This window comes from Monodon monoceros, unplaced genomic scaffold (genome assembly GCF_005190385.1).
Source record: "Monodon monoceros isolate NGI ecotype Baffin Bay Population unplaced genomic scaffold, NGI_Narwhal_1 Super_Scaffold_7, whole genome shotgun sequence".
NCBI classification, from domain to species: Eukaryota; Metazoa; Chordata; class Mammalia; order Artiodactyla; family Monodontidae; genus Monodon; species Monodon monoceros.
The window spans coordinates 14,848,770-14,876,694 of NW_021703784.1; the positions used below are offsets into that span (position 1 = coordinate 14,848,770).

Here is a 27,925-nt window from a genome sequence, read left to right on the forward strand (position 1 = left end):
TTTTGTGCGGTGCATATGCATTTTATTTCTCTCTGTAGCCCCAGGGCCTGGCAGCGCGCCTGGCATACAGTGGGTGCTCCAGAAATGCCCAATGAAAGGCTGACGGAACAAGAGAGGTCTGCCACCACTCCATCCCGATGGCCCTTCCCATCCTGCCAGGGTCCTGCAGGGTGGACTCCATCTCGGCAGAGGGCATCCCAGACCCCTCACCAACCCCGGAAGCCGGGCTGTCTGCCATGGGAAGACTACACTTCCCAGCGATCCCAGGGAAAAGCGAAAACCCTTTGGCTTTGACAGCCGCTGCCACAAGTCTTTCCGTCTCCCCAGGCTGCCTGGGAGCTGGGAGCGGGATTATGGTGGCCTGAGCTGCAAACACAGCTGTAGGAGCCCGGAGCCCCTGACCCTTCCCCTGCTGCCGCCCCGCCGGGAGGACCAGGAAAGCAGCCTCCGACCTGCCATGCCCGCCCCGCCCAGCCCCCCGGGGGGCCCGAGCCGGCCTCTCCCAGACCTCTGTTGAGGTTGGACCGCTGGCCAGATGTAGCCAGGCTCCGGATCCGTCTTCTCCCCTCCTGTCTCTCTGTGGATCTCTCCTGTCTGCTCCTCACAGCCTGGAGCCAGGGCTGGCCGAGGGGCCTGCAGGCGCTGGAGCCCTGATGTCTCACCGTTCGCTCTCCTGAGAAGCCACCTCCAGCACCCAGAGTTGGGGTCAGGCCACAGGGACGGTCGCAGGCTGGAGTGAGCCCAGAGCGCCCCAAGGCCAGGGCCCACCATGGCCCAAGCGCTGCCCTGGCTCCTGCTGTGGATGGGCTCTGGGGTGCTGCCTGCCCACGGCTCCCAGCCTGGCATCCGGCTGCCCCTGCGAAGTGGGCTGGGGGGCGCCCCCCTGGGGCTGCGGCTGCCCCGGGAGACCGACGAGGAGCCCAGCCGGAGGGGCAGCTTTGTGGAGATGGTGGACAACCTGAGGGGCAAGTCCGGTCAGGGCTACTACGTGGAGATGACCGTGGGCAGCCCCCCACAGACGGTAAGCTTGCCGGGCCAGCCCTACCCTCCCTCTTGCACGAGCCGAGGGGAGACAGGCTGGGGGTGCAGCACGCTGGCTCCTGTTAAAATGGGCTGCACGGTGCGGGCTGGAGGGACCCTCTCCCAAACCTGTCCTCTGGGATCATACTGGCAGCAGTCAGCCCCAAAGCCCCCCTTCCCACTTCCCTTCCCCTCACAGGCTTCTGTCTGCCCTCCCCTCTCTCTCTGTCTTACACACACACATGGCTCAGGAAGGATTTGGGGCAAGAGAAACTTGTCAGTGGGGGGAGCCTGACCTGGAGAAGAGTCCAAACCACAGGGGTGCTGTGAACAGGTGTCAGCCCAGACCGAGCTTGAGTCTCCCAACCCCACTGCTCTGGATCTTGGTCACCCAATCTTGGCATCTGGGGTTCTGACCATTGGTTCCCAGCATCTTGAGGACCAAGGAATCCTGGCATGAGTTGGACTGGCCCTTTTCTCCCCGTGTCTGAGCTGCCACAGGACAGCGAAGCAAGGTTTCCGAGTTCCTTGTGACCTCCAGAAGCCCCGGGCTGACTCTTGCCTTCCCCTGCCCCTACTTCCTCCCCAGCTTTGCATCCTGCACTCCAGTCCCTCCCCTACCTGATGCCTCCCAAGTACTGGCCAGAGGGAACTGAACTGAGTCTGGGGAAAGGACAGACCACACACTGCATAGAGCAGAGGAGCCAGAGCCCCCTTCTAAGCATGAGACTCCCTCCATGAGCTGATAGGTGCTCAGGGGTGGGGGATGGCAGCGACGGAGAAAACACTGCCTGCCAGCTCCCCCCATCCTTCCTGACAATCCTCCAAGGTACACTCAAGGTGGCTGGTTGGAGGTTTCACCCTCTGTACCTCTGGCCGGGTAGGAGTGTGCCATGAGCAGCCCTCCGCGGGGTGCCGTGGTTGCCCTCTGTGAGCATTTGCCTCCTCTGTGGTTGAGCCCGGGCACGGGTGGCAGGATGGCTGTGTGTGCTGGTGAGTGTCACCTTGAATCTGAGCCTGCACATCTCTGAGCCACCCCCCTCCCCCTGATCTGTGTCTGGGAGGCTTGTCCTTGGGAGGGTCTGTGAACGTGGGAGTGTGTCTATGGTGTCTATGGGCAGAGGGAACCACCACACTTCCTGGACTTCTAAACAGCTCTCACACCAGATCTAGGGGGAAAACAAGCCTCCGCTTCCCAATTACCTGATGGAAGCAAGCCTTCCGAGGTCCATGCCACCCAGGCCTACCTCCCACCTCTCAGCTGATCCAAGGCTCTGGTCTTCCCCACTTACTCCTCCTCTTGCCTATGTACTGTAAACAGTCTTGAATCAGTGTAAGGACAGAGCCTGAATCCAGGCCTCTAGCAGCCTGAGCCAACAGGATGCCAGCTGTTGTCAGGGAGAAGGAGGCTGTGTGGACCTGGTTCCTAGTCCCGTTTCTGCTACTGATGCACCATGCAAATTGTGCAGAGACCCTGTGACATGGACACAGAACGAGGCTCTGGGACAAACAAGGGCTTTGGGGTCAGAGAGACCAGGAATTCCAGCTCTACAACCCACAGCTTTCCCTTTTCCCAGCTGTGTGTCCTTGGGAAAATTATATAACCTCTCTGAGGCTGTTGCTGTGTCTTTAAAAATGGGTGAAATGAGATCTCCTTTGGAAGGTGATTGTGAGGATTAAGGAGACTAGGCAGGTGAAAGCACCTAGAACAATGCACCTGGACACACACTTGTCCTCCAGTAAATGTGAAATCACTTTCTCCTAACTTGTCTGGCCACTCCTGCCTCTTCTGTGCTCTGCAAGGAAGCATAAAAACCTGGGTGTTCTGAGCCTCCATGTTTTACACGTAAAACATGTAAATGGGGGATCCCATTACTGTACTTCCCTGGACCCCTGAGATATGTACATCCCCCAGCCCAGAAACTGGTAGAGAGTAATTGCCCAATAAATGTCAGTTCCTTCCCGCTCCTTCCTAGGAGAAGGGAAAAGTGGGCTTCAAGTTCAGCACCAGTCCAGGAAGCTGGTGGCAGGGAGACCCCAGTTAGAGCCACCCTATGAGTTGGCTTACGGCTCCATACCTGAGCCAACGCCAGCCAGTCTGTGCTCTGTGGTGACTTGATTCTGCCCCCCGCAGTCTGTGAGAAGGATGCCCTTTCTCCCGACCCAGGGGGGTTGTTACAAGCACCAAATGAGAACGTGAAAGGCGCAGTACTGTAAACGGGCAACAGTGAAACTTGGGGAGCACTTTCTATATGCCAGGCAATTCATTGCTGCTTTTGGGGGACTGATCCACAAAGAGACAGAAAATATATTTTCTACCTCAAGAGCTTAGTGTGGAAGTGAAAGTATAAGTGCTTGTACAAAGTGATCTGCAGCAGTTGTACTCAAAGTGAGGACCCCAGACCCTTGTCATCAGAGCCAGTTAGAAATGTAAATTCTCTGGCCCCTCCCCACACCTACTAGGTCAGAACCTCAGGGGCTGTGTCTCAAGTTTGAAAAGCATTGGTTTATAGCAGTACCATGAGTGAGTGCTACGGGTGTTCTTTTGTTTTAAATTTTTTTCCAATTATATTCTTTTAAGGGAGGGGTTCTTTTCTTCAGTTTATTTTTATTTATTTATTTTTTTGGCTGCACGGCATGCAGCATTTTAGTTCCCCAAACAGGCATCGAACCGGAGCCCCCTGCAGCAGAAGTGCGGAGTCCTAACCACTGGACCACCAGGGAAGTCCCTATAGGTGTTCTGGAGGAGGTAAAATCAGGCAAGGCCTCGTGAAGATGTGCTATGAGCATGGTCTTGAAGGATGGATAGGAGGGTCGAGACCATTCCCAGCACAGAAAAGTCCTCCCGAACTGTGATCGCACTTCATTTGTGTGTCCACTCCTTCCCACCCTATCCCCTGAGACCAAGCGAGGACACAGTGAATGAAGAGAATGCGTTATGTGTGTTTGCGCTTATGCATGTTCGTTCAGGAGACAGTGAGAAACCCAGGCCAGCTAATGTTACAGGTTTGGGTAAATAAGATAGAACGAAGTGGCCAAAAGCCTTAAATGTCAAGCCATAAGGTTTGGACTTTGGTCTCTGCAGAAATAAGGGGGAAATTGAATTTATTTGTGCAGGGGAATGACAAAGAAAGCAATCTTTTAGGAAGAGGCATCTGAATTTTAGAAAGAATGGAACTGAGAGATGCAGGCACCAGGAGGCTCTGTCACAAAGGTCCAAGTGTGGAGCGCTATGACAAGGACAGAGTGCGGCTGTGATCAGGTGGAAAAAGGAGGGAAGACTGGGATGCAAGGCTCGGTGACATTGGTGTGAAGGGTGAGGAGGAAGGTGTCAAAGGTGATTTCAAGATTCCGATCTGGGATGAATTAGAACATGACAAGAAAGTTGGCAGGAGGGGATGGTTTAGGACTATGGGTGTACAAATATATCCTTGTATTTATGGTTACAGTTTATAAAAGCTTTTTTAAATTAATTTACTTATTTTTGGCTGAGTTGGGTCTTTGCTGCTGCACGTGGGCTTTTCTCTAGTTGCGGCGAGCAGGGGCTACTCTTCTTTGTGGTGCGCGGGCTTCTCATTGCGGTGGCTTCTCTTGTTGCAGAGCATGGGCTCTAGGTGCGCAGGCTTCAGTAGTTGTGGCTCGCGGGCTCTAGAGCGCAGGCTCAGTAGTTGTGGTGCACGGGCTTAGTTGCTTCACGGCATGTGGGATCTTCCCGGACCAGGGCTCGAACCCACGTCCCCTGCATTGGTAGGTGGATTTGTAACCACTGCGCCACCAGCGAAGTCCTATAAAAGTTTAAAATATATTCTACATAGACTATTTTGTTCTTTACAGTAATTCCTGCAGTATATAAAAAGGTCTTACCATTTGCAGCTTCTAGCAGAAGAAATGGGGACTGAAAGATTAAATAATTGGCAGGTCAGTAAGCTGAGACCGTGTCTCACCCTTGACCTCCCTACTCTTCCATACCACCTATTTGAGAAGAAGAGAGAGTTTATCAGAGATCCCGCTTCCATTCTCCTGACACCAACTCACGTCTTCCTTACTACACTTAGGAGCACGTGTCACTGTCTTTGTGTTTGTTTCCCTCATAAAACACCAAGCTCTTGAGGACAATGTCTTTTTTAATTAATAAATTTTTGTAGTGTTTCATTTCTCTTTGGCTAATATCTATGACAGTGCCAGGCTCAGAACAGGCACCTAAAAAGTGTTGAGCAAATGAATAAATAAAGTGTAAGACCTTTAAATAGAACTGTTGATGGGCTACTGTAAGTACAGAACTGGAGATCTTGGAGAAAGCATTTTCATTCTCTTTGCTTAAATGAAAGGATATCATCTCATTATAACGGTACAAGCATCACCATCCAAACACAGGCCAATAATTTAATTGTTAGGATTGAAATCTGGTGATGGTCAATTTTCAGTTTAACAAATATTTATTGAGCACCTACTTACAAAAGAGAAGAATACGTCATAGTCTCAGCCCTTGGAGCGCTCACGATTTGGTGTGAGACACAGGCATGTAAACGCCTAAATATCACACAAGACCAAGTACATTTGGTACAAATAGAAGAACAGTGAGTCTTGGAGGTATAAAGAAAGAAGCAGCTACTTCTGACAGAGTGTTAGGAAAGGCTTGCTAGAAAAGGTAGCATTTGAATATGGCCTAGAAAGATGAGAAAGCTTTGCTATTTGGAGAGTGGGGAGAAAAAACTTCATAAAGAGAGACGTGAAGTACGCTAAGAAGCTGGAAGCTGTGATAGGGATGCTGTGAGGCTGAGTGGGCGCTGGGTTTCATTCTGGGGGCAGCAGAGAAATGGTCTAGTGAATTTTGGTTTTAGGAAAACTACTCCAGGGTGCAGGATAACTTGGATGTTCTAGAGTCCGAGACAAGGATTTCAATTAGGACACATGGGCCTGAAAGAAGATATAAAAGAGGAGAAGTCTTCAGAGAGCCAGCATTCACCTGTCAGGTCAACCAGGTGTCCCCTGTCCCTGGTGGGTGAGAGGGAAGAGAAGAAGTCTCCCTCCTTTGAACTTCTCTGACTGTGTTTGCAACAGGATACACAGCAAAAGGAGCAAGCTTTTAAAGCACAATATAGTTTACCAAACTTCCATGTTTATTACTCTGCTTTAATTAAAAAGGGCAAGGTATTAGCATGTCTGTTTTGGGCAGGAGGAAACGGAGTCTCAGAGGGATTAAGTGGTTTGCCCAAAATTACACAGCTAGGGAAGAACAGAGCTAGGGTTCAAATCCTGCTTTGGATTCCAAGTCCAAATACTTGGTTCTTTCCAGCATTCCATAGTCTGGGACATGTTGGTTGAGTTTGAGATGCCAGTGGACAATTCTTGTGGATGTATCCAGCAACCAGCTGAGAATGGGGATCTGGAAGCCAAGAGACAAGTTGGGACTGGACAGGTAGACTCAGGGGTCACCTGTAGAGAGGTGCTTGTGGAAGCCAAGTTAGCAAATGAACTTGTTTGAGAGAATGGAGAGAGAAGAGGAAAATGATTAGGGAAAGAATATCAGATGTAGACGAGGGATCAAGGGAGCAAAAGAAAATGATCAGAGAAGTAGAAAACTGTGAGGATTCAGGATCTCAAAACCCATGAAGATGCCAAGTGGTTTTCCTGACCCCCTCCCTAGAATGGTTTTCAAACTGAGATCTGTGGGGGTCTGTAAAGGGACCTCAAGGGTGGGGGAGAGGTTAAGAGAAAGGTAAGAGGCAAGACTGTACCTTCCACCTTTCCCCTCACCAAGCCCTCCCCTGTCCCACCTGCCCCCAAATCTCCCAGAATAGGTCAGCTTTTGTTGTATTTATACAGTGGAATTCCAGGTTTGTTTGATTGATTGATTGAGTTCTGGTACTTAAAAGGTCGAAAACCTTTGAACTCAAAGAATCACCCTCCAAGTTAGATGACCCTGAAGCCCAGCCCCAGTCAAGAGAGTTTTGGCCTCAGGCACTGGGAGGCAACCTATAGACTGGGGTTGGGCTTCGGTTGCACGTAGGCCTCTGCTGGGACTCAGGCTGTCCTTTCACACCTATCTCCTGCTCTTCCTCCCCAGGTCTGGAAAGAAAGAATTCAGCTGGGAGTGGGAGAGGCATTGAGAAAACCGTGCCCCCTCACTAAGGTAGATGGTCAAGAGCCCTTCTTGGGTATCTCCATTAAAGAGCTAAGCAGAAATTTTGGTTGAAAATCCAGGAAGAGAAACACCTCTCAGGGAAGCCCTCCTACCTGCCAACTAGCTTTTCTCTCTGCTGGGAGCCCTCTCGCTTGGGGGGCCTGGGCAGTGGGGAGTTCTGGAAAGGAAACACCATTTTCCTGGTCCTAGAGCTGCCCTGAGCTTCCCCTGGCAGGATGGGCCCAGTGGCTACCCTGTCTCCTGGCCACTGTAACCCCACTATGTACAGGCTGGATGTCTCCTTGGTTGGCCTCTCAGGTTTGGTGAACCCCACCAATTGTTCAACTCCAGCGCCTGTGGAGTTTTCACCAAATAGCACAAGGCATGAACCCTGGCATCTCCCAATGGCTCAAGCAAACAGACCTATGTGCTGAGCACAACCGGGTGCCATGGAGGAAAGTGGGCTTATGCCAGAGATCAGCTTCATTCTCACCTGAGGACAGACTCAGAGACTATTACAGCCCCTGTAACCTGTGGATGGGACAAGGTTAGACAACAGGAACTGTCTGACAATGAAAAGCAGGTAGCAGTGGCTGTGCTACCCTCCAAGCAGGATTTCCCAGATGGGTTCTGTGGAGGCTGAAGGTGCTAAAGAGACGCTCGAGAGCCACCACAGGGAGGGGATGGAGACAAAGAAATAAAAGCTCTCCCTAAAGCAGGGCATCTCTGCTTTTTCTCTTTGGTACACTGGGATCCTGAATGAGATTGCAAAAGGGTTCTGCTGCTTGAAAAATAAGTTTGAAAACCATTGTCTTAGATCTTTTCTTTAAGAACAGACAGGTAAGTTTTTTGACCATTCGCATCATCATCTCATTTGAATGGAAAGCACTGATAGATATTAGTTGAGCTGGGTTTGAGCCTGGGGGAAATGGAGCATCCTGTCTAAAGGGGGAAGGCTGCCCTAGATAAGGTTTGGGATGACCCAGCCACCTTGGGATTCCTTTTAAAAAAAACAGCCCAAGATGGGGTGAGTGGCACCAGGGAGCCTGCTTGCTCCCAGGTATTGATTGCCAGCTTCAGCCTGGAGAGCGAAGCGGAAGCAGAGGATATGTCTGAGAAAGGAGTCCATTTCCATTGGGTCAGCTGATTTGGTCAAGGTGGGAGGAGCCTGGATGGGACCCAGTTGCCGGACTCAGTTCGAGGCAGGAGCTGTGTGCTGCGCTGGCTCTCAGCCAGGACCAGCTGCTGACTTGAGGTTCCTCATGTCCTTCCTTGCCCCCATCTCTCAGCCTCGGGCAAGCTCAGGTCTGGGAATGTCCACTTAGGGAAGCAGATGAAGCTAACTCAGAGGACTCCAGGAGCAGCGAGTCCTGAAATCACTCCGACTGCTCTAAGAACCTGGGTGGCTACTCAGTTTCGTGGGTACAGTGGGCATCCATTGCCATCATCACCATACACAGTACCCGATTGAAAATCACCCCTGCAAGGACCCTGGGGCTGAGAACTAATGGCAAGACTCTAGAGTCACAGAGACCTGCAGCAAATGAGGCAATTACAGTCAAAAACAATTGTTACGGAGCACCTACTGAGGGCTAGGTAAGAATTAGATAATAAGCACGGAAATGTGCTCCCTACCCTGTGGAACTCATAGTGTGTAGGACAGACAGACATTGGATTTGAAAACCATGTCTGATAAATGGTTTGATAAATGGTTTCAAGTTGGATGAAAGGATAGGCAAAGAAGCACAGTTGTTCTTGAGGACCTACGAGAGGAGGAACCTAATCTGGGCAGGGGCATCAGGGCAGGACTTTTGGGAGAAAGAATGTTTAAACCACGACTTGAAAATTGAACAGAAGTTAGATGGAACGGGGAGAGAACATTTCAAGAAAAGGAAATGGCATATGCAGAGGTGACAGATCATTGTGCTACTGAGAAACTTGATGGTGAGAGAGGGGAAAAGTGATAAGAGATGGTGTTTGGAGTTGACCGATGGGTGGGTAGGTGCCCCAAAGTCAAGGATCTCAGGATTTAATTCAGGTAGTTTTGTAGCAGTTATCTGATGCAGTGTAACAAACTAAAACGAGAGCCATTTTCTCTCAGGATTCTGTGGGCTGGCTGTGATTCTACAGATCTTACCTGGGCTCCTCGTGTGGCTGCATTCAGCTGGTGGGTCAGCTGGGGGCCGGACTATGCCGGGCCTGCTGGACCTCTTTCTCCGTGAAGTCTTTCATCCTCAAGGAGGCAAGACTGAGCCTCCTCACGTACAAGCTCAGGGCCGCATTCCAAGAGGCCAGTCTCCCCAGTGCACGAGCACTTAACAAGCCTCTGCTTTCCTCCTTTGCTGATGTCCCATTGGTCAAAGCAAGTCACATGGCCAAGCCCAGCGTCAATGTCAGAGGGAATCACACCAGGGCATGGATACAGGGCGTCTGATTCATTAGTGTAACAATCTACCATGTATTTCCTTTCCCAATGAGAGAGAATGAGAGAGACAGGAAGGTCAAGGAGATGAAAGAGAAGACTTGGGGCTTGGTCAGAGCCAAGGGGCTCTTGTCCTAGCTTTGTGGCTTATGTGTAAGAGGGGTTAAGTTCTTATTTACCCTTGGTCTCAGTTTCCTCCTCTGTGAAATGGAAGAAAGGCTCCTACATCTCAGCTTCAGCTGAAAGGCTTATACTACGAGAATATAAGGGCTCTTCCCCCGTAAACTCTGAGGCCCACACAGAAGATAACAGACTTTCCTTTAGCAGGAGGAATTAAAACCCCCTCCCAGGGACTTCCCAGCGGTCCAGCAGTTAAGGCTCCGAGCTTCCAATGTAGGGGCACAGGTTTGATCCCTGGTCGAGGAACTAAGATCCCACATGCCGCATGGTGACGCACGGCAGAAAAAAAAAAAAAAAAAAGCCCTTTCCCAGGGGTGTGTGAAAGTGGTAAGACCCTTAGCATAGGCTGCCAAGAAAGGTTGTGGATCTTAATAACTAGAGATCTTTCGGAACTGGAACAAGCTCCCATATCTCCAGGCCAATGGACAGATGACTCCTGAAGGCTCTTTTCACCCAGAAGAATCTAAGTAACTCCCATCTGCTAGTGAGAGCTGGGGCCAAGACAGGTGGGATTTGTGACAAAGGGCTTACCCTGGACTCCGCAGCTCCACATCTGTCTCACTGCCCAAGATCTATTGCTGCAGACTCCTCCAGGGGAGCCTTGCCTGCAGGGTGGAATGGGCAAGTGTGCCTTTCCCTGTGGGGCTTGTTAGCACTTCCCATGAAGCTGCAATCCCTCAGAGGCCCCCAGGGGCATATTTGTTTGTTAAGTGATTGGCACTGACCTAGCCCTGACTCCATGCTGCCGTCCTCTGGGCATCTAAAGGCAAGCTCTACAGGGACTTCTGAGTTGGCCTGCCCCATGGGATAGGGAAGAAGTAAGATGGCTCCAGGACTCCGGGCTGCCTGTATCAAACCAGGGGGCCTGGTGAGAGGAAGGCAGGTCTGAGCTAGAGCCACACCTATAACCTAAAAACACCCATAGTTTGGGGGCCACTGAGAGATCCCTCCCTCACCCCGAAAATAGGGTAGATTAACTCTTTCTCCTTTTTCCTTTAAGCATTCATTAATTCAAGAAATACTTACTGCCAGCCACTGTGATACCTAGTAGGGAGACAATGGGGATTTTTTAAAAATTAGATACAAGGGGAGATGAGATTCAGTATGACATTATAGTGGCAAGTCCTACAGAAGCATTTTAATCAGAGAATATGACCTGGTCTTTCTCCCTTAGGAAGTCCCTTTTTTTTTTTTTTGGCTGCGTTGGGTCTTCATTGATGCACGCAGCTTCTCTTGCTGCACGCGGGCTTTCTCTAGTTGCAGCGAGCGGGGGCTACTCTTCGTTGCGGCGTGCGGGCTTCTCATTGCGGTGGCTTCTCTTGCTGTGGAGCATGGGCTCTAGGTGTGCAGGCTTCAGTAGTTATGGCACGCGGGCTCAGTAGTTGTGGCTCGTGAGCTCTAGAGCGCAGATTCAGCAGTTGTGGTGCACAGGCTTAGTTGCTCCACGTCATGTGGGATCTTCTCGGACCAGGGATCGAATCCGTGTCCCCTGCGTTACCAGGTGGATTCTTAACCACTGCGCCACCAGGGAGGTCCCTAGGAAGTCCCTTTTGAGCTCAGACTGAAGGATGATAGGAGATGAGTAGACAAAACTGCAAGTGGAAAGGAGGATAATCCAGGCAGAGTGAATGACCAACAGCCTTTGTGGGAGGGACCATGGCTGATTGGAGGCCCTGAAATGAGGCCAGTGTGGCTGGTGGGCAGAGGGCTTGGGGGAGTATGGGACAAGCTAGGCTGGCTATGTAGGCGGGGCTGGACCATGAAGGGCCCTATAGGAAATGTTAAAGCTTTAAGTCTTTATTATAATAGCAAAGGAAAGCCATTGACACGGGAGGGTAACGTGGTCACATCTGCGCTTTGAAAAGATCCTTCTAGCCACAGTGCAGAAACAGGTTGGAGAGGTCAACAGTGGATGTACCAAGATCAGTTGAAAAGCTATGGTGATATTCCAGGATGAGATGATGATAGCTTGACCAGGAGTGGCAAAGGAGGTGGCAAGAAATGAATACATTCGGAGACTTTTAAGAAGGTTAATTGGACAGGACTCGTTGATGCCTTGGATGGAGATGTGAAGAAGAGGAAGGTGTTTGGATGTCTCTGAAGTTGCTGACTTATGGAACAGATGGATGGTGACTAATGTAGGAAACTGTGAAGAAAAAACAGATGGGCAGGACCAGGTAAGGTCAGCCATGGACATCCTGAATTCGAGGTGTCTTTGAGGCACTTCGAAGGGGAGGAAGGGGCTAGAGCTGAAAGCTCAGGAGGTATAAGGACACAGGTGGTAATTGTAGCCGCTGCCATGGATGAGATGGCCTAAGGGCAGAGTAGAGCAGGAGGGGAAGAGGACCAATGCCCAGGCCTTGAGAAGTGAGCCTGCAAAGTAGACAGAAGATCCTATCAGAGAGGTAGGAGGAAAGCATGGGATAGGGTGACAGGGAAGAGTGTTTCAAGGAGGGAGGGGTCGGCAGCGTTGAATGCTCCAGAGAGGTCAAGCAAGATGAGGATTGATTTGAAAACTGTCTTTTGTATTTGGTGACACAAAATCATTGGTAACTGTAGTAAGGGCTGTTTTATAGTGGAGGGAGGGATAGAGGCGAAACTCAGTTTGAGAATGGGTTGAGGAATGAGTAGGAGGTGAAGAAATGAAGACAGCTTGGCTGAGAACTTTGGTTGTGAAGGGAGAGGAGAGAGAGGGTAGCCGGAGGCGGATGTGAGATTAAAGATTTTTTTTTTATTTAAATGAAGAGACAAGCATTTGTAAATGCCAACAGGAAGAATCCAGATTTGGGGGTGGGGGGGCGTGGCATGAGGGGTGGATCCTCCTTAGGCAGGAGGAGGGATTGTGGAAAGGCAGGATGGACGGGGCATGTAGGAATGATCTTGTGGGAGATGGGGGGAGGGGTCATCTGACGGCCCCCCGCTGGGTGAAATGAGAGGGGAGGGCGTCTGCTAAGGTTGGGCGCACGCAAACCCTCCTCCTTCAGGCTGCCCAGGGGGCTCATGATAGAAATGTTGGGAGGACAGGACCAAAATCACTTCTCTCGGAAGCAGGATCACAGTGCAAAGGGCAAACAGACAGAAGGACATTTGCTCAGGAGGACGAGGCAACTGTTTATTTTGGTTTCCCTTTTCTGTGTGCGTGGAGGCTGGAGAGGGGGCAGCAGAGAGAGCAGTGGTGGCTTGAATTCCTGGTACTGGGGCTGGGGGTTTAAAGAGAGCGCAATGGGAGGGGAGGGGTCATTCCTCCCCGGGCTCGACCCCCTTGGGGGCGGAGTGGGGAGAACTTCCTCAGGTGAGGAGAAAGGCTGGAACTGGAAGGGCACCAGGGACGATGGGCCCCCGGGCTGGGGGGGGCGAGTGGCCTGCAGAGAGGGCTCCTCCCGTACAGGACAGAGAGGTGTGGGGAGGAGGGGGCCTGGACCAGCCGAGCCGAGCCCCCAGATAAAGCTCCATTCCAGTGTCAAAGGTGGTTGGATTCTCCTAGAGCCGGCCAGGTACACACACTCCAGGCGGTCCCCCCTACAACCACCGGCGCCAGCGCTGTGGAGGAGACCCTCTTTCTTTGGGGTCCAGTGATAGCAGGGGCGCCTGTAAGCCTGAGGCCAGCCGTGGCGCGGAGACCAGAGTCCTGGCAGGTGGGAGAGCGGGTTCTGGGGAGTGGGTGGGTGAAGAAGCCTTTTTAATCATTAACCTGGCTGATTGAAATCTGAACTGCTGTGCCTCTAGCTCTATTGATTCTCTGAAAGCACAGCATCTGGGGCCAGTGGCTGCTTAGAGACCGGGGAGAGGGACACCAGGGAGAGGTAGGGGCAGAGGGGCGGGGAGGGAAATGGGAGGCAGGCCAGGAGTGGGGGCTGGGAAGGAGGGAGGAGGCAGGGTCAGAGAGCTAGGGGACAGTGGCCATGGGGAGGCCAGGAAGCCTGAGCGGCCGCTGGGGGAGGTGCGGTCAGCAGACCTACCAGGGACCACTGAGAGCAGGAAGGAGCCGGAGGATCCGGCAGAGGGGACGAAACACAGTGACCTGCCCTATGTGACAAGGTCAGAGTCTGCAGCAAGGCCAAGGTCAGCTGACTTCACTGCACTGAGGAGAGGTGATGCAGAAATGGAGGGCCCTGAGGTCAGAGGAGAAGCTGAGGTGAAGGACACACAAGTGGGCAAGAGAGGATTCACTTGGACTTCCCTGGTGGCACAGTGGTTAAGAATCCACCTGCCAAAGCAGGGGACACGGGTTCGAGCCCTGGTCCGGGAAGATCTCACATGCCGCGGAGCAACTAAGCCCGTGCGCCACAACTGCTGAGCCTGCTCTCTTAATAGCCCGTGAGCCACAGCTACTGAAGCCCCTGCACCTAGAGCCCATGCTCCGCAATAAAAAAAACCACCGCAGTAAGAAGCCTGCACACCGCAATGAAGAATAGCCCCCACTCGCCGCAGCTAGAGAAAGCCCACACACAGCAACGAAGACCCAACATAGCCAAAAATAAATTTAAAAAATAAATTTATTAAAAAAAGAAGGAGAGAGGATTCACTTTATAGATTACTGTGTTTTTGAGGACAGGGGCCTTTCCTTTTTGCCTGTGAGGATATAGGAGGCATCAAAAAAACAGCTGACTGGCTGAGGAGGGGTCAAGCCATCTCAGGAGGAAGGAGGACAAAGTAGAAGAGACGTAGAAGGAGCTGCACAGAAGGGACAGCAAGACAACACCTGTCCATCTTCAATGAGCCAAAACCAGGGCCCCGAGGAGATGGCTTTTCACCAGGACCTCATACAGGGCTCCTGGCTATAGGCCCACTATTTCTGACAGTGGGACTCATAGGTCTGTGTCACCTCTGAGACAGAAGGGGGCCCTTCATGGGAAGCCACATTCTGGCAGCCAGGGTCAGAAACACGTGGGCCTCAACATGCCATTGTGGTCCCCACAGCGCCCCTGGTCAGTGCCAGCTCCTGGAATAGCTCGTCTCTGAGCTGGAGGGGGATGAGCCAGGCTGCCTGCCGGTGATGTGCTTCCCAGGAGAACCAGAGAGGAGGGGAAGGGGCAAGCTCTGCAGATAGACTGGGCCAGTACAGAGTGAGGAAGGGCATCTGCAGGTAGACAGAAATAGGAATGGAAACACACACACACACACACACACACCAGTTTTATGGCTCTGATGACACAGAAAATGTTCCAATTCTGCAGAGAAGACAAAAGCAGACACAAGGTTTCTGAGGCCATGCTGAGGGCGTCACAGGACCCCATGTTCTGACTGTGGCCATGGTACTAGCAGGGCCAGCCTGTCCAGTCCTGCATCTGGAAGCTTCACCCTGGACACTCCAAAGGAAGACCACATAGCCGGGGGATGGGGAGGGTACAGGACAATGAAGGGAGTGAGTCCAGGCCTCCTGTCCTAGCATCTTTCTCTCCCTTTTCTCTGACAGCTCAACATCCTGGTGGACACAGGCAGCAGTAACTTCGCAGTTGGGGCCGCCCCCCACCCTTTCCTGCACCGCTACTACCAGAGGCAGCTGTGAGTGTGGGGAGAGGAAGGGGGAAGGCTCTTCCCAAGGATCCAGGGCAAAGGAGGGTCGGGGGAGGGCTGCAGGGAGAAGGACCAGCTCCACAGAGCCTTTCTTCCTGCTGGGGAGGAGGGAGGGAAAAGAAGGCAACAGTGACCAGAAGAGAAGAGTGGAGGGGCTGGAGGGTTGAGGAGGTAAACTATGGGAAGGGTAAGTTGAGGGGCAGCCAGGAAGTGCTTCAGTTCCGAGATAGGGCAGCTTCCTGGGGGAGGGAAAGCAGGAAGGAGAGCAGCCCCAAAGCTCCCAGTGCAGTCTCAAGGTCCCCCTCTCTCTGAATTGGGAGGCCCGGGGACTCCAACCCACACCCCTCAGTGGCTCTGGTTTTCTGACGCCACCACCTAAGTGTAGGCTGAGCAGGCTGCAGTGACAGCTCCCTTCGCTGTGTCCTCGCCTGGGGGCTACTCTTGGTGGCTTTGCACGGTTCAAGGAAGGGAAGGAAGAGCCTTCCACGGCCCCACTGCCTGGCCTGATACCAGGGACTGAAAGCTAAATGCTTCCCTGCCTCCCGGGAGTTCCAGCAGCTGGACTTAGCTAACAGGTGGGAGGGAGGGTGGAAGTGGGTTTTTAAGGTAACAGAGGCAGTGAGGGATGATCTGGGACCCCCTTTAACAGAAAAGCAGGAAGTGGCGAGAGGCCATCTAATGTCTGAGGCGTATGTGTGTGTGAAAACATGTGAGTCGAGACTGACACCCCATTCTTGGATTTCTAGGCAAATGCCAAAGGTGCCTTCTTAGGTCCCTTGCCCTTTAACTTCCCTATCTAAAGAAAGCAGTCAGGGAAGGGGGCATGGCCAGGGTCCATGAAAGGGAATTCATTCCAGCTCCTTGCCTGTGTCCCATCACTGCCCCCATCATACACACCAGCCCTGGTCAGAGGCGTGATTCCACACAGGTGGGGGTGACACATGGTGATAAGCATGTTTCATCCGAGTGGTGCGTCTTGCCTGCTCGCCCTGCTGAGGTGCTCGTGCCAACTCCTTCCTTGGAAGAATTTGCTGAAGAAGTTCCATGCTCACCCGCTTGGTACTTTCTCTACCACTCAGATGGTACCACTGGGTCCCAAGGCAGCAAGAGTCAATGGCTCCTTTTCTTTAAGAGCGTGATAAGGTCGGGGGGGGGGGGGGGGGAGATGCCCGCTAGCTGTCCCTTCAGCAGCAGCAGTCACAATACACAAAGCCTAGACTTGTTCTTCCAGGGCCTGAGCTCCAGATCTAGGAATACGAGCTATGGACACAGGAGAGCAAGCGCCAGAGACAGCTCCCCACGTCTGTCTGCAAGGTCACTTATTCTGTTCCCGATGAAGGATCTACGGATGTTCTCTTGAGCAGCCTGACAGCATCTTGTCTTATGTAGATGACCGAGATGAGATTCGGCGTCTGGGAGTAGGTTAGACGCTGGCTCCATGTACCAGCTGTGGTTATGCACCCAACAGATCTCTGCCTGCTTTGCACAGGTCCAGTACATACCGGGACCTCCGGAAGGGCGTGTATGTGCCCTACACCCAGGGCAAGTGGGAGGGGGAGCTGGGCACCGACCTGGTGAGCATCCCCCACGGCCCCAACGTCACCGTTCGTGCCAACATCGCTGCCATCACTGAATCAGACAAGTTCTTCATCAATGGCTCCAACTGGGAGGGCATCCTGGGGCTGGCCTACGCTGAGATCGCCAGGGTGAGAGGAACAAGGGCTAGCCCTAGACACTCTGCCTGAACGTTGCACACTGCATGCTACACAGGGACGGAGTTACGGGAGAGAAGGGGAGGGAACTGAATAAGGGAGGGAAACAAATCAGTTTAAAGAATGACTTTACAGGCGGATAGGGTGGCAGTCTGAATTTCATCCCTACAGAGGGCAGAACTATGGTGACAGGTAGAGGAACAGGCTATCTTTTCTATTGACGCTAAGATCTTTAAGAATAAGAGAGGCCCCCGTAACTCTGAAACAGGTTAAGCAGATGGGGATCAACGATCCTACAGATCTTTCCTGTTTGCATTGCCAGTGTGTCTTGCTGTCCCTCTCTCCACCAAATCTCAGTACCTCAGGATGGTCTTTCCCAAGGAACATCCCCCAAGTTTTGCTTTTGCCCTCCCATTCCTCTCTCCATTAGGGCCCTCTGTGCGAGGATTCACTCCTTGTCTCTCTCTGTCACAGCCTGACGACTCCCTGGAGCCATTCTTTGACTCGTTGGTAAAGCAGACCCACGTGCCCAATCTCTTCTCCCTGCAGCTCTGTGGTGCTGGCTTCCCCCTCAACCAGTCGGAGGTGCTGGCCTCAGTTGGAGGGAGCATGGTGAGTAGGCCCTAGGAGAGGGGAGGCCCGGGCACTGGGCAGAGACGTGAGCACCTACTGCCTCCCTACCCTCTGAGGCCACACCACAGCCTCGGGCTCCACTACTGAGAATCAAGAGAAACCTCTTCATGTTCCCCACCTCCATTTTTCTTTTTCTACCCTTTTCTTCCCTGCACTATTCCAGAAGGGACTTGAGGCCCCTATGGTAAACTTGGAAAGGATGACAGATAATTAGGAAGATTTCAAAGGAAATGAAGATAAGGCCTCTCAAGTCAAGACTGTTCAGTCTGATGACGAGAAGGCGGAGATGTAAGGAGTTTAAAAGTCTATTTATTAATTCATTTAGGACAACGGGTGAACTCTATCTCCAACAAGCAGAGAAAATAAAACTTACAACAGAAGCAAATTATCATTCACTCAACATTTATTACGCCAGTTGAGGTTTAAATAACTTTATATCAAGGGCTGTGTGATTCTGAAACAATTAAAAATCCTGGAAAGCCTTTTCCCCTGAACACATCCTTAACACATTTAAGAAAGTATCCATCGCTTTAGGGCGTGGCTTGATTAGAAGCAGGAAGATGAGGAAGGTGATGTGCAGAGCGCCTTGCCACCCCAGAAATGACTGCTCCTATGCTTGCCCTCTGGGTGACTTGTTGTCCTTCTGTGTTGGCACACGGGTACTGGCTCTTTTGCTCCCTAGATCATCGGGGGTATCGACCACTCGCTGTACATGGGCAGCCTCTGGTACACACCCATCCGGCGGGAATGGTATTACGAGGTGATCATTGTGCGGGTGGAGATCAATGGACAGGATCTGAAAATGGACTGCAAGGAGGTAATAAAACCTGGGGGAGGCAGGGAGAGGCAAGGGGGAGGCAACATCGCGTGAGGCCAGACCCCGAGTTATGAGGCTGGGAGGATGAGGTTGAGGTGCAGGACCTGCAGGAGGGTTGGGGGCTGAGCCTGGAACAGCAAGGAGCTTAATGGTCACATGGCGGGACCTGAGGTTTGGGGCTAGGGACTGGCTTAGCACTTTCCCAGAGGCTGCGTGGCATATGGTCTGGTACGGAAAAAAGCACATCTGGACTCCGGTCACTGCCTTGCTTTATGACCTTGGGCAAGTCGTCCGCGAGGCAGTGTGACATGACGTAGTAGAAGAGTCTGGCTTTGGAGTAAGAAAGACCTGGGTTTCTAGCTCTGCTCTAGCTATGTGTCCTCAGGCAAGTTACTATTTTGTGTTTCAGTTTCCTCACCTGCAAAACAGAAGTAAAATCAGCTTTTCCAAAGACGGTGGTGAAAATAGAGAAAGTGAATAAAGTGTTTATCCCAGTGCTTGACACACAGCAAGACCCAATAATGGCAGTTAAACTATTTGGGTGTTCCTTACCTAGATTCTTCATGTATGTTAAATTAGAACAGATACAAACGTATTATGAAAAGTTAAAAGCATTATACAAGGTATTTTTATTTTCAAGATTTAGAGAATGTCTACCCACCCAAGATAATAAGAGTTAACATTTACTGAATGCTTCCTATGTGCAGGGCGCAATTCTAAGCGCTTCAAATATATTAATTTATTTAACGCTTATAATAACTCTCTGAGGTAGGTACTATTATTATCCTCATTTTACAGATGAGGAAACTGAGGCACAGATGTTAAGTAACTTGCCCAAGGAGATCCGCCTAAGAAGCGGCAAAGCCAGGATGCCAACCCAGGAAGGACCCCAAGCAGTCAGCCTCACCCCTCCAATTCTGGCCAAAGCCTGGCGTCAAGAAGGCTTTTGATGTTCTAACCCTCTCTTCTCCCTCTTAGTACAACTATGACAAGAGCATCGTTGACAGTGGCACCACCAACCTTCGTTTGCCCAAGAAAGTGTTTGAAGCTGCTGTCAAATCCATCAAGGCAGCCTCCTCGGTCAGTGGGACTAAGGACAGGGGTACAAGAGATGACAGAGTGTCACAGGAAGTCTGTGAGAGGCACGTTCCTCCACAAGAGCCAAGATGTCTAACCTTAGATCCCTCTACTTAGGTCTCTTAAACAACGGTTCTCTGCTATGGGCCTCAGCTTGCTCAGCACACAGTCCCCCAGCCCAAAGTTTTGGCCTTACTCTTGCTCTCTTCCTCTAATCCTTGGGTTTCGGCTGACCTTTCCCCAGTTTGGATATTTCATGGAAGAGCAAGTAAAGGGCCCAGTAAGTGTTATCTGAAAATGGGAGAGGCGAGATGGTGAAAGAGGCCGTTTCCTCATCTTTATCCTTTTCCCATCAACACAGACGGAGAAGTTCCCAGACGGTTTCTGGCTCGGGGAGCAGCTGGTGTGCTGGCAAGCAGGCACCACCCCTTGGAACATTTTCCCGGTCATCTCACTCTACCTAATGGGTGAGGTCACCAATCAGTCCTTCCGAATCACCATCCTTCCACAGGTATGTCCCTGGCCTGAATCAGTGGGATCCCAGGACGAGAACAAAGGATATATTGAGAAAGAGTGAGCAGGCATGGCTTCCTAGAACTTGGAAGACAAAATAGATGAGGATCCAGCGGTAAAGGGCTCTGGGAAAAACCAGCCTCTCGGAGCTCAGGGCTGGCAAAGGGAAGGGCAGCCTAAGGGCATCGATACCAAGAAGGCAGAGATGGGGTGAAGGGTGGAGGAAGACATACTCTCACTCTTTGATTGCTTATCCTTAGCAATACCTGCGGCCAGTGGAAGATGTGGCCACGTCCCAAGACGACTGTTACAAGTTCGCCATCTCACAGTCATCCACGGGCACTGTCATGGGAGCCGTTATCATGGAGGGCTTCTACGTTGTCTTTGATCGGGCCCGGAAACGAATTGGCTTTGCTGTCAGTGCTTGCCATGGTGAGAGCGCCAGGGACGAGGGTGTGGGGTCAGTCTATCCCCGTTCTCCCTGTCCAGTGGTGAGGGTACCCGGGCCCCTGTCAGTCTGGGAGGGAGTAACAGTTGCCTCAAGCCAGAGTCCACGTATTGTGTAAAAGCTAGTGTCGGTGCTTGTGCTTTTTTTTTTTTTTTGCGGTTCGCGGGCCTCTCACTGTTGTGGCCTCTCCCATTGTGGAGCACAGGCTCCGGACGTGCAGGCTCAGCGGCCACGGCTCACAGGCCCAGCCGCTCCACGGCATGTGGGATCTTCCCGGACTGGGGCACGAACCCACATCCCCTGCATCGGCAGGCGGACTCTCAACCACTACGCCACCAGGGAAGCCCCGGTGCTTGTGCTTTTTTTGTATCGCCTGGCATGCTGACCCCTGCCTGGACTGGCAACCTCTGTTGGAGACCCAGAACAGCAAGAGCTGCCTCGGCACCTTGGGAAGCTCTAGATCCAAGGGTGGCAGGCTGGGCCTATCGTGACCCTGTCAGCTGCCGTATGCCGAGGCTGAATGCTACTGGCAGGGTCTTGCAGCTGAATTTCAGCAGAAGCAGGTGAGTTTACTAGGTATATGTAGGGCTGGCTTTTTGGTCAACTTAGAATGACTGACTTTTAGGGCCCTGTCCTATTGGACAGGTAGACAGGAAAGGGTTGTTGTCCCCAGTGACCTGGGAGGAGAGCCATGCCTCCACCTAGCAACGGCTTTCTGTCCTGCTCCTAAATATCTCCCAGGAGGGAGATTCTACGGCCTCCTCAAGGGCCGGTTTCAAGGCCTGTCCCGGGAAGTTCTTTTGGGTGTGTAATCCAAACTGCTCTGTGACTCACATCTGCCCTTTCTCCAGTGCACGATGAGTTCAGGACAGCAGCGGTAGAAGGTCCTTTTGTCACCCTGGACATGGAAGACTGTGGCTACAACATCCCACAGACAGATGAATCAACCCTCATGACCATAGCCTATGTCATGGCTGCCATCTGCGCCCTATTCATGCTGCCCCTCTGCCTCATGGTGTGTCAGTGGCGCTGCCTCCGCTGCCTGCGCCATCAGCACGATGACTTTGCTGATGACATCTCCCTGCTGAAGTGAGGACGCCCACGGGCAGAAGAGAGAGATCCCCCTGGACCACATCTGGTGGTTCGCTCTGGTCACAAGGAGAAGACACAGATGGCACCTGTGGCCAGAGCACCTCAAGACCCTCACCCACCCACAAATGCCTCTGCCTTGACAGAAAAGGAAAAGCTGGCAAGGTGGGTTGCAGGGACTGCACCTGTAGGAACCAGGAGAGGGAAGAAAGAAGTGCTCTGATGGCGGGAATACCCTTGGTCACCTCAAACTTGAGTTGGGAAATTCTGCTGCTTGAAACTTCAGCCCTGAACCTTTGTCCACCATCCCTTTAGATTCTCCAACACAAAGTATTCTTCTTTTCTTAGTTCCAGAAGTAAGGTGACCCCAGTGTGTGTCTCTGCAGTACCTTAGCAGAGAAAGGGCCAATCTTGTTTCCCTGCTGGCCACAGTCAGCGGGAACGGACGCACCGTTTGCTGTCTGCTTTAGAGATAGGGACTGTATAGACAAGCCTATAACATTGGTGCAAAGACTGCCTCTTGAATTAAAAAATAATTTAAAAATAATTTGTACAAATAATTTGTACAAATGGGGGTGGCTGGACGAGGAGAAGGAGAGGGAGTGCAAAGACAGGGAAGCTGGGATCAAAGCGAGGCAAGGCCAGAACATGACCGCTCGCCAGTCCCAGTTTTAGACGGCATCTCCAAGATAGAATCCCACCTTCTAAGATGGGTGTTGCTTCCCAATGTCTTCTTTTCTGTGGTTGCAGCCTGACCAAAAGTGCGATGGGAAGGAGGGCTTCTCTAGCCAAAAAGCTCTTTTTAACTCTCTTAAAGGAAAAGTGCCCACTAAAACGTTCCATCTAACAAATGAATTTCTACCTTATTAATTCCTTGTCCCTACCTGAACCTTCTACTGTACACGTGACTGGTAGCACTGAAACATCCCCAACCCTGGAAGCCCCAGGTGCCCTATGGGAAAGCAGCCGGAATAGAGCAAATATAACAGGTCTGCACTTTGTCTTCCTGGCTACCTGTTCACCCCCTCCCCCAGTCCTATTTCTCCAGAGCTTTGTAGCTGAGGTGCTAAGAATAGATAGGAAACCTCTCCTATCTAATCCTTGAAAGCAGACTCTTGAAGATTCATTCAACAGGGATAGAGTTGATGCCCTATACCCCCTGCCTGGATTTCTTCCTGTTCAGCTGTAAGTGGTAGTAAGATCTTGGCATAATACAGAGCAGTTTCATCGCCTTCTCCCTGTCTCTAAGGTCTCCCTCATTTATTTGGCTAAGGCATCCCACAGTGGCACTAGTATTATACCACGAATGTCAGGAACACAGGGCTTTCTGGCTCCACCAGCATCGCATTCAGTATCAAGGCTGCGTGGAAAAAGGATGACAGCCTCCGGGCTTCCTAATTCCCTTCACCACAAGAGCCCCTTGACGGAGGCCATCCTTTGCCCCATCCTGCTTTTTATTCCCCACTCCTAATAGTACTTGGGTACCCAGGCTGGTTCTTGGGCTAGACAGTGGGGACCAAGTTCATTTCCTCCCTATCAGTTCTAAGCCAGTCGACTGTGATACCAGTGTTAATGGGAAGAGCTGAATTTTCTTACTATTCCACTGGATCCTATTCCTCTCTGGTCAACACACTGCTTCCAGGTATGGGACCCGCACAGTGTAGAATTACCTGATGAGGGAGAGAGAAATACAAAGAGGGCCTCTGGAGATCCTGGCCTCGGCCAGCTGCCCACAAGCCATAAACCAATAAAACAAGAATACTGAGTCGCAGTTTTTTATCTGAGTCCTCTTCATTCCCACTGCACCTGGTGCTGCTCTGGCTGACGGGGAACACCCCATAACCACAGAGACTGACAGGAAGACTGGAGACTGTCCATTTCCAGCTTGGAACTTACTGTGTAAATAAACTTCCAGAACCGCTACCGTGAAATGAAAATGCCACATTCCACTTTATAATTTCGACCCACGTTGGGGAAAACTGGTTTTTCCCCAGCTCTTTCCAAGGTATAAAACTCCACCCCTTCCTTAGTAAGTCTCATTGTCCTATTTTTTTCTTTGAAAGAGAAAACTTGTACTTATTTTTCTTTTAACAGTTTCTTCCTTTCTACCCCGAAACCGTGAACTCTGAAGTGTAAAACAAAAATCTAGACAACAGCTTCTTCCTTGTAAAAATATGTATTCTATATTTCTATTTTTAAATTCTATGCCAGAAAAATGACTGTCCCATCTCCACTCCCTGCATCAGGGGCCTTCCCCAGGGGTCTGCACAGCTTGTACCAGTGCAGGCCAGTGAACAGAGGGAAAAGGGAGAACAAGGGTGGCCAAAACTTAACTGTTGCTTTCGGATTGATCCTGAACAAGAAAGAGCAAAGAGCGACGATGAGTCCCGGCCCCCATGCACACCCTCCACCACACTGTCTTCCTGCTGCAGCTGGTTTCCAGGGGCTTTCACTAGGAAGCAGTTAAGCCCCCCATCCCCTCCTGTTTTCTCTTTACTCCTTTGGTGTCAAAGATTTGTAGAAAAGAAACAGGATATTTTTTAGACCCACTTCTAATTTCTATATTTTCATTGGATACTGAAAAATACTGCAAGTGGCCCAAAGGCTGCTGCAAAGTTAAGGGGAGATAAAATCTTAAGATTACAAGATAAAAAATGAATCCCCCCCCCCACCAAATGAAAAGAACAAAGGAACTGGTCTTCCATTTTGCCACATTCCCTGTTCATGATGGCTACCAAACTAGAGTCATTAATATTTCATTAACCAAAGAAAGTGGGTCATCTGACCTCTACAGTGGGGAGTACTCAGGCCATTTCCATCACCCTACAAGATGCCAAGGAGATCCAGGAAATCCATTTCCTTACACTGTTGCCAGTCAATAAACCGGGACAAGTAAGACCAGAGAAGAGAAAGAGTATGTTCATGAGCTGATAGGCAAGGATGAAAGACAAGGAAGAGTAACATAAACAGAGAGGAGAGAATTATTTGGCTCTGAAAGGAAAAATCTTTGCTACCCTCATATGTACTACTAGTGCGAGTAAGCATTTCCAGGTCCCAGAATGGGAAAAATTCACCTGTTGGTAATATAATAATATCCTTTCCTGGAGCTAATTTTTTTTATTACTGCTTAATTTTTACTTGTTTAATTCCAAAAGAGAAGGGAGCTGAAGCCATTTCCATTAGGAGTAAAGATAAAGCGACAGGAAAGGATTCAAAGCTCTAATAGAAACGCAGCTTTCCCAGGTATAAACCTAGAAACTGGAAGTGCTCAATAAGCAGAGGTGGAAAAATGACCTCGCTCCAGACAGCTACCCATAGAACAAGTGACTTATAAACCTGAAATCTAACCTCCCTTCTTCATAGCACTTTGGTCTCCATTTGTCCCAGGACAGGAAGCATGTCCCCCATAGCTTTCTTGCTTCAAAAATTCAAACCCATATCCCAAGATCATCTTGAAAGGAATTTTGCACAGACATCTCCTCACCCCAGTGCCTGCATGGAACTCACCCAAGGTCACCAAACAACTTGGTTGTGAACCAACTGCCTTAACCTTCAAGGGGAGGGGAGATAGCTAGACTAGAAGACCAGAAGTGAAGGGGAAGCGGTGAGGACTTCACAAGGTTGGTCTGTGAAAGCTTGATCAGAAGCCAAGTCAGTGGTGGAAAGGGATGGCTTGGCCCAGGAAAGACCTGTGGGCTATGCTAGTTTCTAAAGAGATGACTATCCAGGAAGTAGGGTGGACAGAAGTTTGTGGAGGCATGGGGGAAACGGGACCTGGTTATGTTGTTATTCTTGGACTGTGAATTTTGCTGATGTAAACAGACTATTCTGTAAACCTAATGTCTATGTACAAATAATGAGTGTTAACACAGTAAAATGTTCAACGAAAAATCAAACTATCAGGGTTATATATTTTTTCCTCAATCAGTCTCATTTTCTCCATTTGGAGTAGAGGGGCTAGAATAGCACTGAGGCTTCCGGAGGCTTTCAATAAGCAAGGCATCTGGCTGGACAGCAGGTGAGCACCAGGGTTCAAATCGGCGTACATAAGCCTTAAGAAAATGGACTAGAGGCTGAGCCAAATCAGAGCAGGGTGGCCTTAGAGCAAGAGCAGCTTCCTAGATGGTTTTTATATTGCATCTGAAAACAGCCCTAGGCAGAAATATCATAATTTCAAGGCCAAATTAAATACCATCTTACCTACAATCTGCTTCCCCCAGAGGAATTGAAAGGTGAGGGGGACAGACCATTTCTGCATAATATACATACTTTCATTTACGAACATCTGGATACAGACTTTCTATACACACATTACCTGTATAATAAAAATGTACATGGCATGAGTATATGTCACTGTATAAATATAGAGTTTTAGAAATCTTGAACCCGCGCTTCCTGTTCACATCAGTTTCTCCTCTTCTTCCTCCCCAGTCAGGTCCGTCATTTAAGAGTTGGACAAAAGGGACAAGTGTCATTTGTGTTGGTCTGGGCCCAGAATTTGATACACTGGAAAGAAAGAAAGACATACCTCAGGTTCATCAGAAAGACGGAGGGAAGGAGGGGAGAGAGTGCTGTTAAGGTTCAACAGGTCTAAGGGATGTTTACTGAGTCAGAAAAGCTCACTGGGGGACTAGAAGGGCTGCTTCACTGGCTTTTACCACCAGAAGAGTCTTCAGAGCAGGTGAACCTGATCTTGTTTTACAGGGAACATTAACAATCAGCTAATAACAGTGAGAAGCTGCTTTCTGCTGACTGTCTACAGGCTTGCTCCTTCTTGCCGTCTATTTAGCCTGAGATGAGCTTCCATCTCCTAATACCCATTGCCCTCAAATCTGATTCAGGATTTTCCCTTACCAAGAATTTAGATATAAATTCAGTTTCTACCTCTTAGAAAAACAAAATGAACAAAACAAAATAGTAAAAAAAAAAAAAAAAAATCATCCCTGGTGCTAAGAGATTTAACTCTGTCCGGTACCATCATAAAAGACAGGAATAACTTGTCAGTGTGTGAAGCTAATCTCTAATAGGTCAGCCTTCCAACTATTTTATTAATGGAGTTACTAATCTCATATTCAGGTTCCCTATTCCATTCCTCTCATCTAAGCAAAGTCTCTTGGCAATGGTACATCTGAAACAATGGTTAGATATGTGTATCTTATTGTCAATTTTCCAAGGCAGCGACTATCGGTGTTCTAGTATGAACTGTTTACCCAGTCCAGTCCCCTACAGGGAATGGGGCAGAAGGAAGCTGGGAGAGCCCAGCTGCCATTATTCTGAATTTTGCTGATATTTCAGCCACGGTTTACTGAAACCTTAGGTTTAGATATTAATGATGAGCGTCAACACTGTACAATGTTCAAGAAAATTAAACTACCTCAGCTGTCAAAAAGAAAGAGTGGAAAAAAGAGGAAGGCATGCAGCACCCACCTCCTTGTGCAGCACATGGGTGCATGCCATTGGGTGCAGCTCACTGGGCTGGACAAGTTTCTGGCACATTAGACACAGTTTACAGGTGGCTGGAGCCTGTACAGCAGAGGAGGGACAGTCAAAAGAGTAAGGAACCTCTGGGCCTCCTTGCCTTATATGCCCATGATTCCATCTACTCTTTCCATGTAGCAAAAAGATTTTACACCAAAAGAAAGAAAAGTTCCAATACAGAGTACCTGCATTTTCCCAGCTGGGGCTGTCGACAACCCAGCTGAGGAGATGATGGCTTCTTCCTGCGCTCCACGTATAAACCCACTCCCTCCTCACCCCCAGCTTCTCCACATCCCAGTTTTCAAAGAATAGAGTCTTACATGTGAAGACCTCCCAGGATATGAAACTTGGGCAGAAGGCAAGAACATTGGGGTACTGATTTGGGCCAATGGAGCAGGGAACAGGGCCCGGATCCGACCAAGGGGCTGTGGGCAGAAACGTTGTCACAGTGAGGGAGGAACATCTGAGAAACAGGGCATTTAACAAAGAGAAGTCATTCATTTCCCAGCGCAGCAAAGGAAGAAAGCAGGCCAGATACCCCTGGCTGCAATGCTTCTTCCCACCCCAAATATTTCTGAAATCTACCTCTTCCCCAACATCTCAGCAGGTCTGAGTTCTCCGCCAAGTAGCTTTTCTTACCTGAGTACTTGCTGCCACCCGCTCGTGCTCTGCCAGTCGCGCAGCTACCAGCTGGATCAGCTCCTCCATGGTCAGGCCCGCCATGGTGGTGCGTGCTGTCTTGATCTGCTGAAGGATGTTGGTCATCTGGGCCCTAAGGAAGAAAAGTGTTGAGGGGGAGAGATTCTAGACTACACTCATGAGGAGTATCTAAGAAACCTCTCCTACTTTAACCCATAAACATTTCTCTGAAAAACACTTTTAAAATTAATCCTTA

At 50.4% G+C, this 27,925-nt stretch overlaps 2 protein-coding genes across 6 annotated transcripts in view; one reads left to right on the top strand and one right to left on the bottom strand.

Moving 5' to 3' along the window:
• The first annotated feature begins 276 nt into the window (after window positions 1–276).
• On the top strand, window positions 277–23,475 carry BACE1 (beta-secretase 1). Of its 2 annotated transcripts, none has more exons than XM_029207499.1 (9): window positions 277–1,021; window positions 15,163–15,251; window positions 16,753–16,969; window positions 17,450–17,587; window positions 18,291–18,425; window positions 19,404–19,505; window positions 19,864–20,013; window positions 20,276–20,447; window positions 21,315–23,475. In XM_029207499.1, the coding sequence occupies exons 1-9, from the start codon at window positions 770–772 to the stop codon at window positions 21,554–21,556; spliced, it is 1,497 nt and encodes a 498-aa protein (XP_029063332.1). In that variant the 5' UTR covers window positions 277–769; the 3' UTR covers window positions 21,557–23,475. The 2 variants fall into 2 exon arrangements, 1 of the variants encoding a protein (XP_029063332.1); XR_003791388.1 differs by having other exon boundaries at window positions 357–1,021; window positions 20,276–21,026; window positions 21,315–21,392.
• A 1,989-nt stretch (window positions 23,476–25,464) lies between these two features.
• Window positions 25,465–27,925, bottom strand: part of RNF214 (ring finger protein 214) — a 47,905-nt gene continuing 45,444 nt past the window's right edge. For 2 of the 4 annotated variants that reach the window (XM_029207496.1, XM_029207498.1), the window contains exons 12-15: window positions 27,670–27,802; window positions 27,351–27,455; window positions 26,980–27,075; window positions 25,465–26,058 (exon numbers count right to left, since the gene is read on the bottom strand). In XM_029207496.1, the coding sequence (XP_029063329.1) occupies window positions 25,993–26,058; window positions 26,980–27,075; window positions 27,351–27,455; window positions 27,670–27,802 (400 nt within the window). In that variant the 3' untranslated portion in view covers window positions 25,465–25,992. Of the gene's footprint in view, window positions 26,059–26,979; window positions 27,076–27,350; window positions 27,456–27,669; window positions 27,803–27,925 lie in introns of those variants that run through there. The other 2 variants (XR_003791387.1, XR_003791386.1) reach the window with 2 other exon arrangements.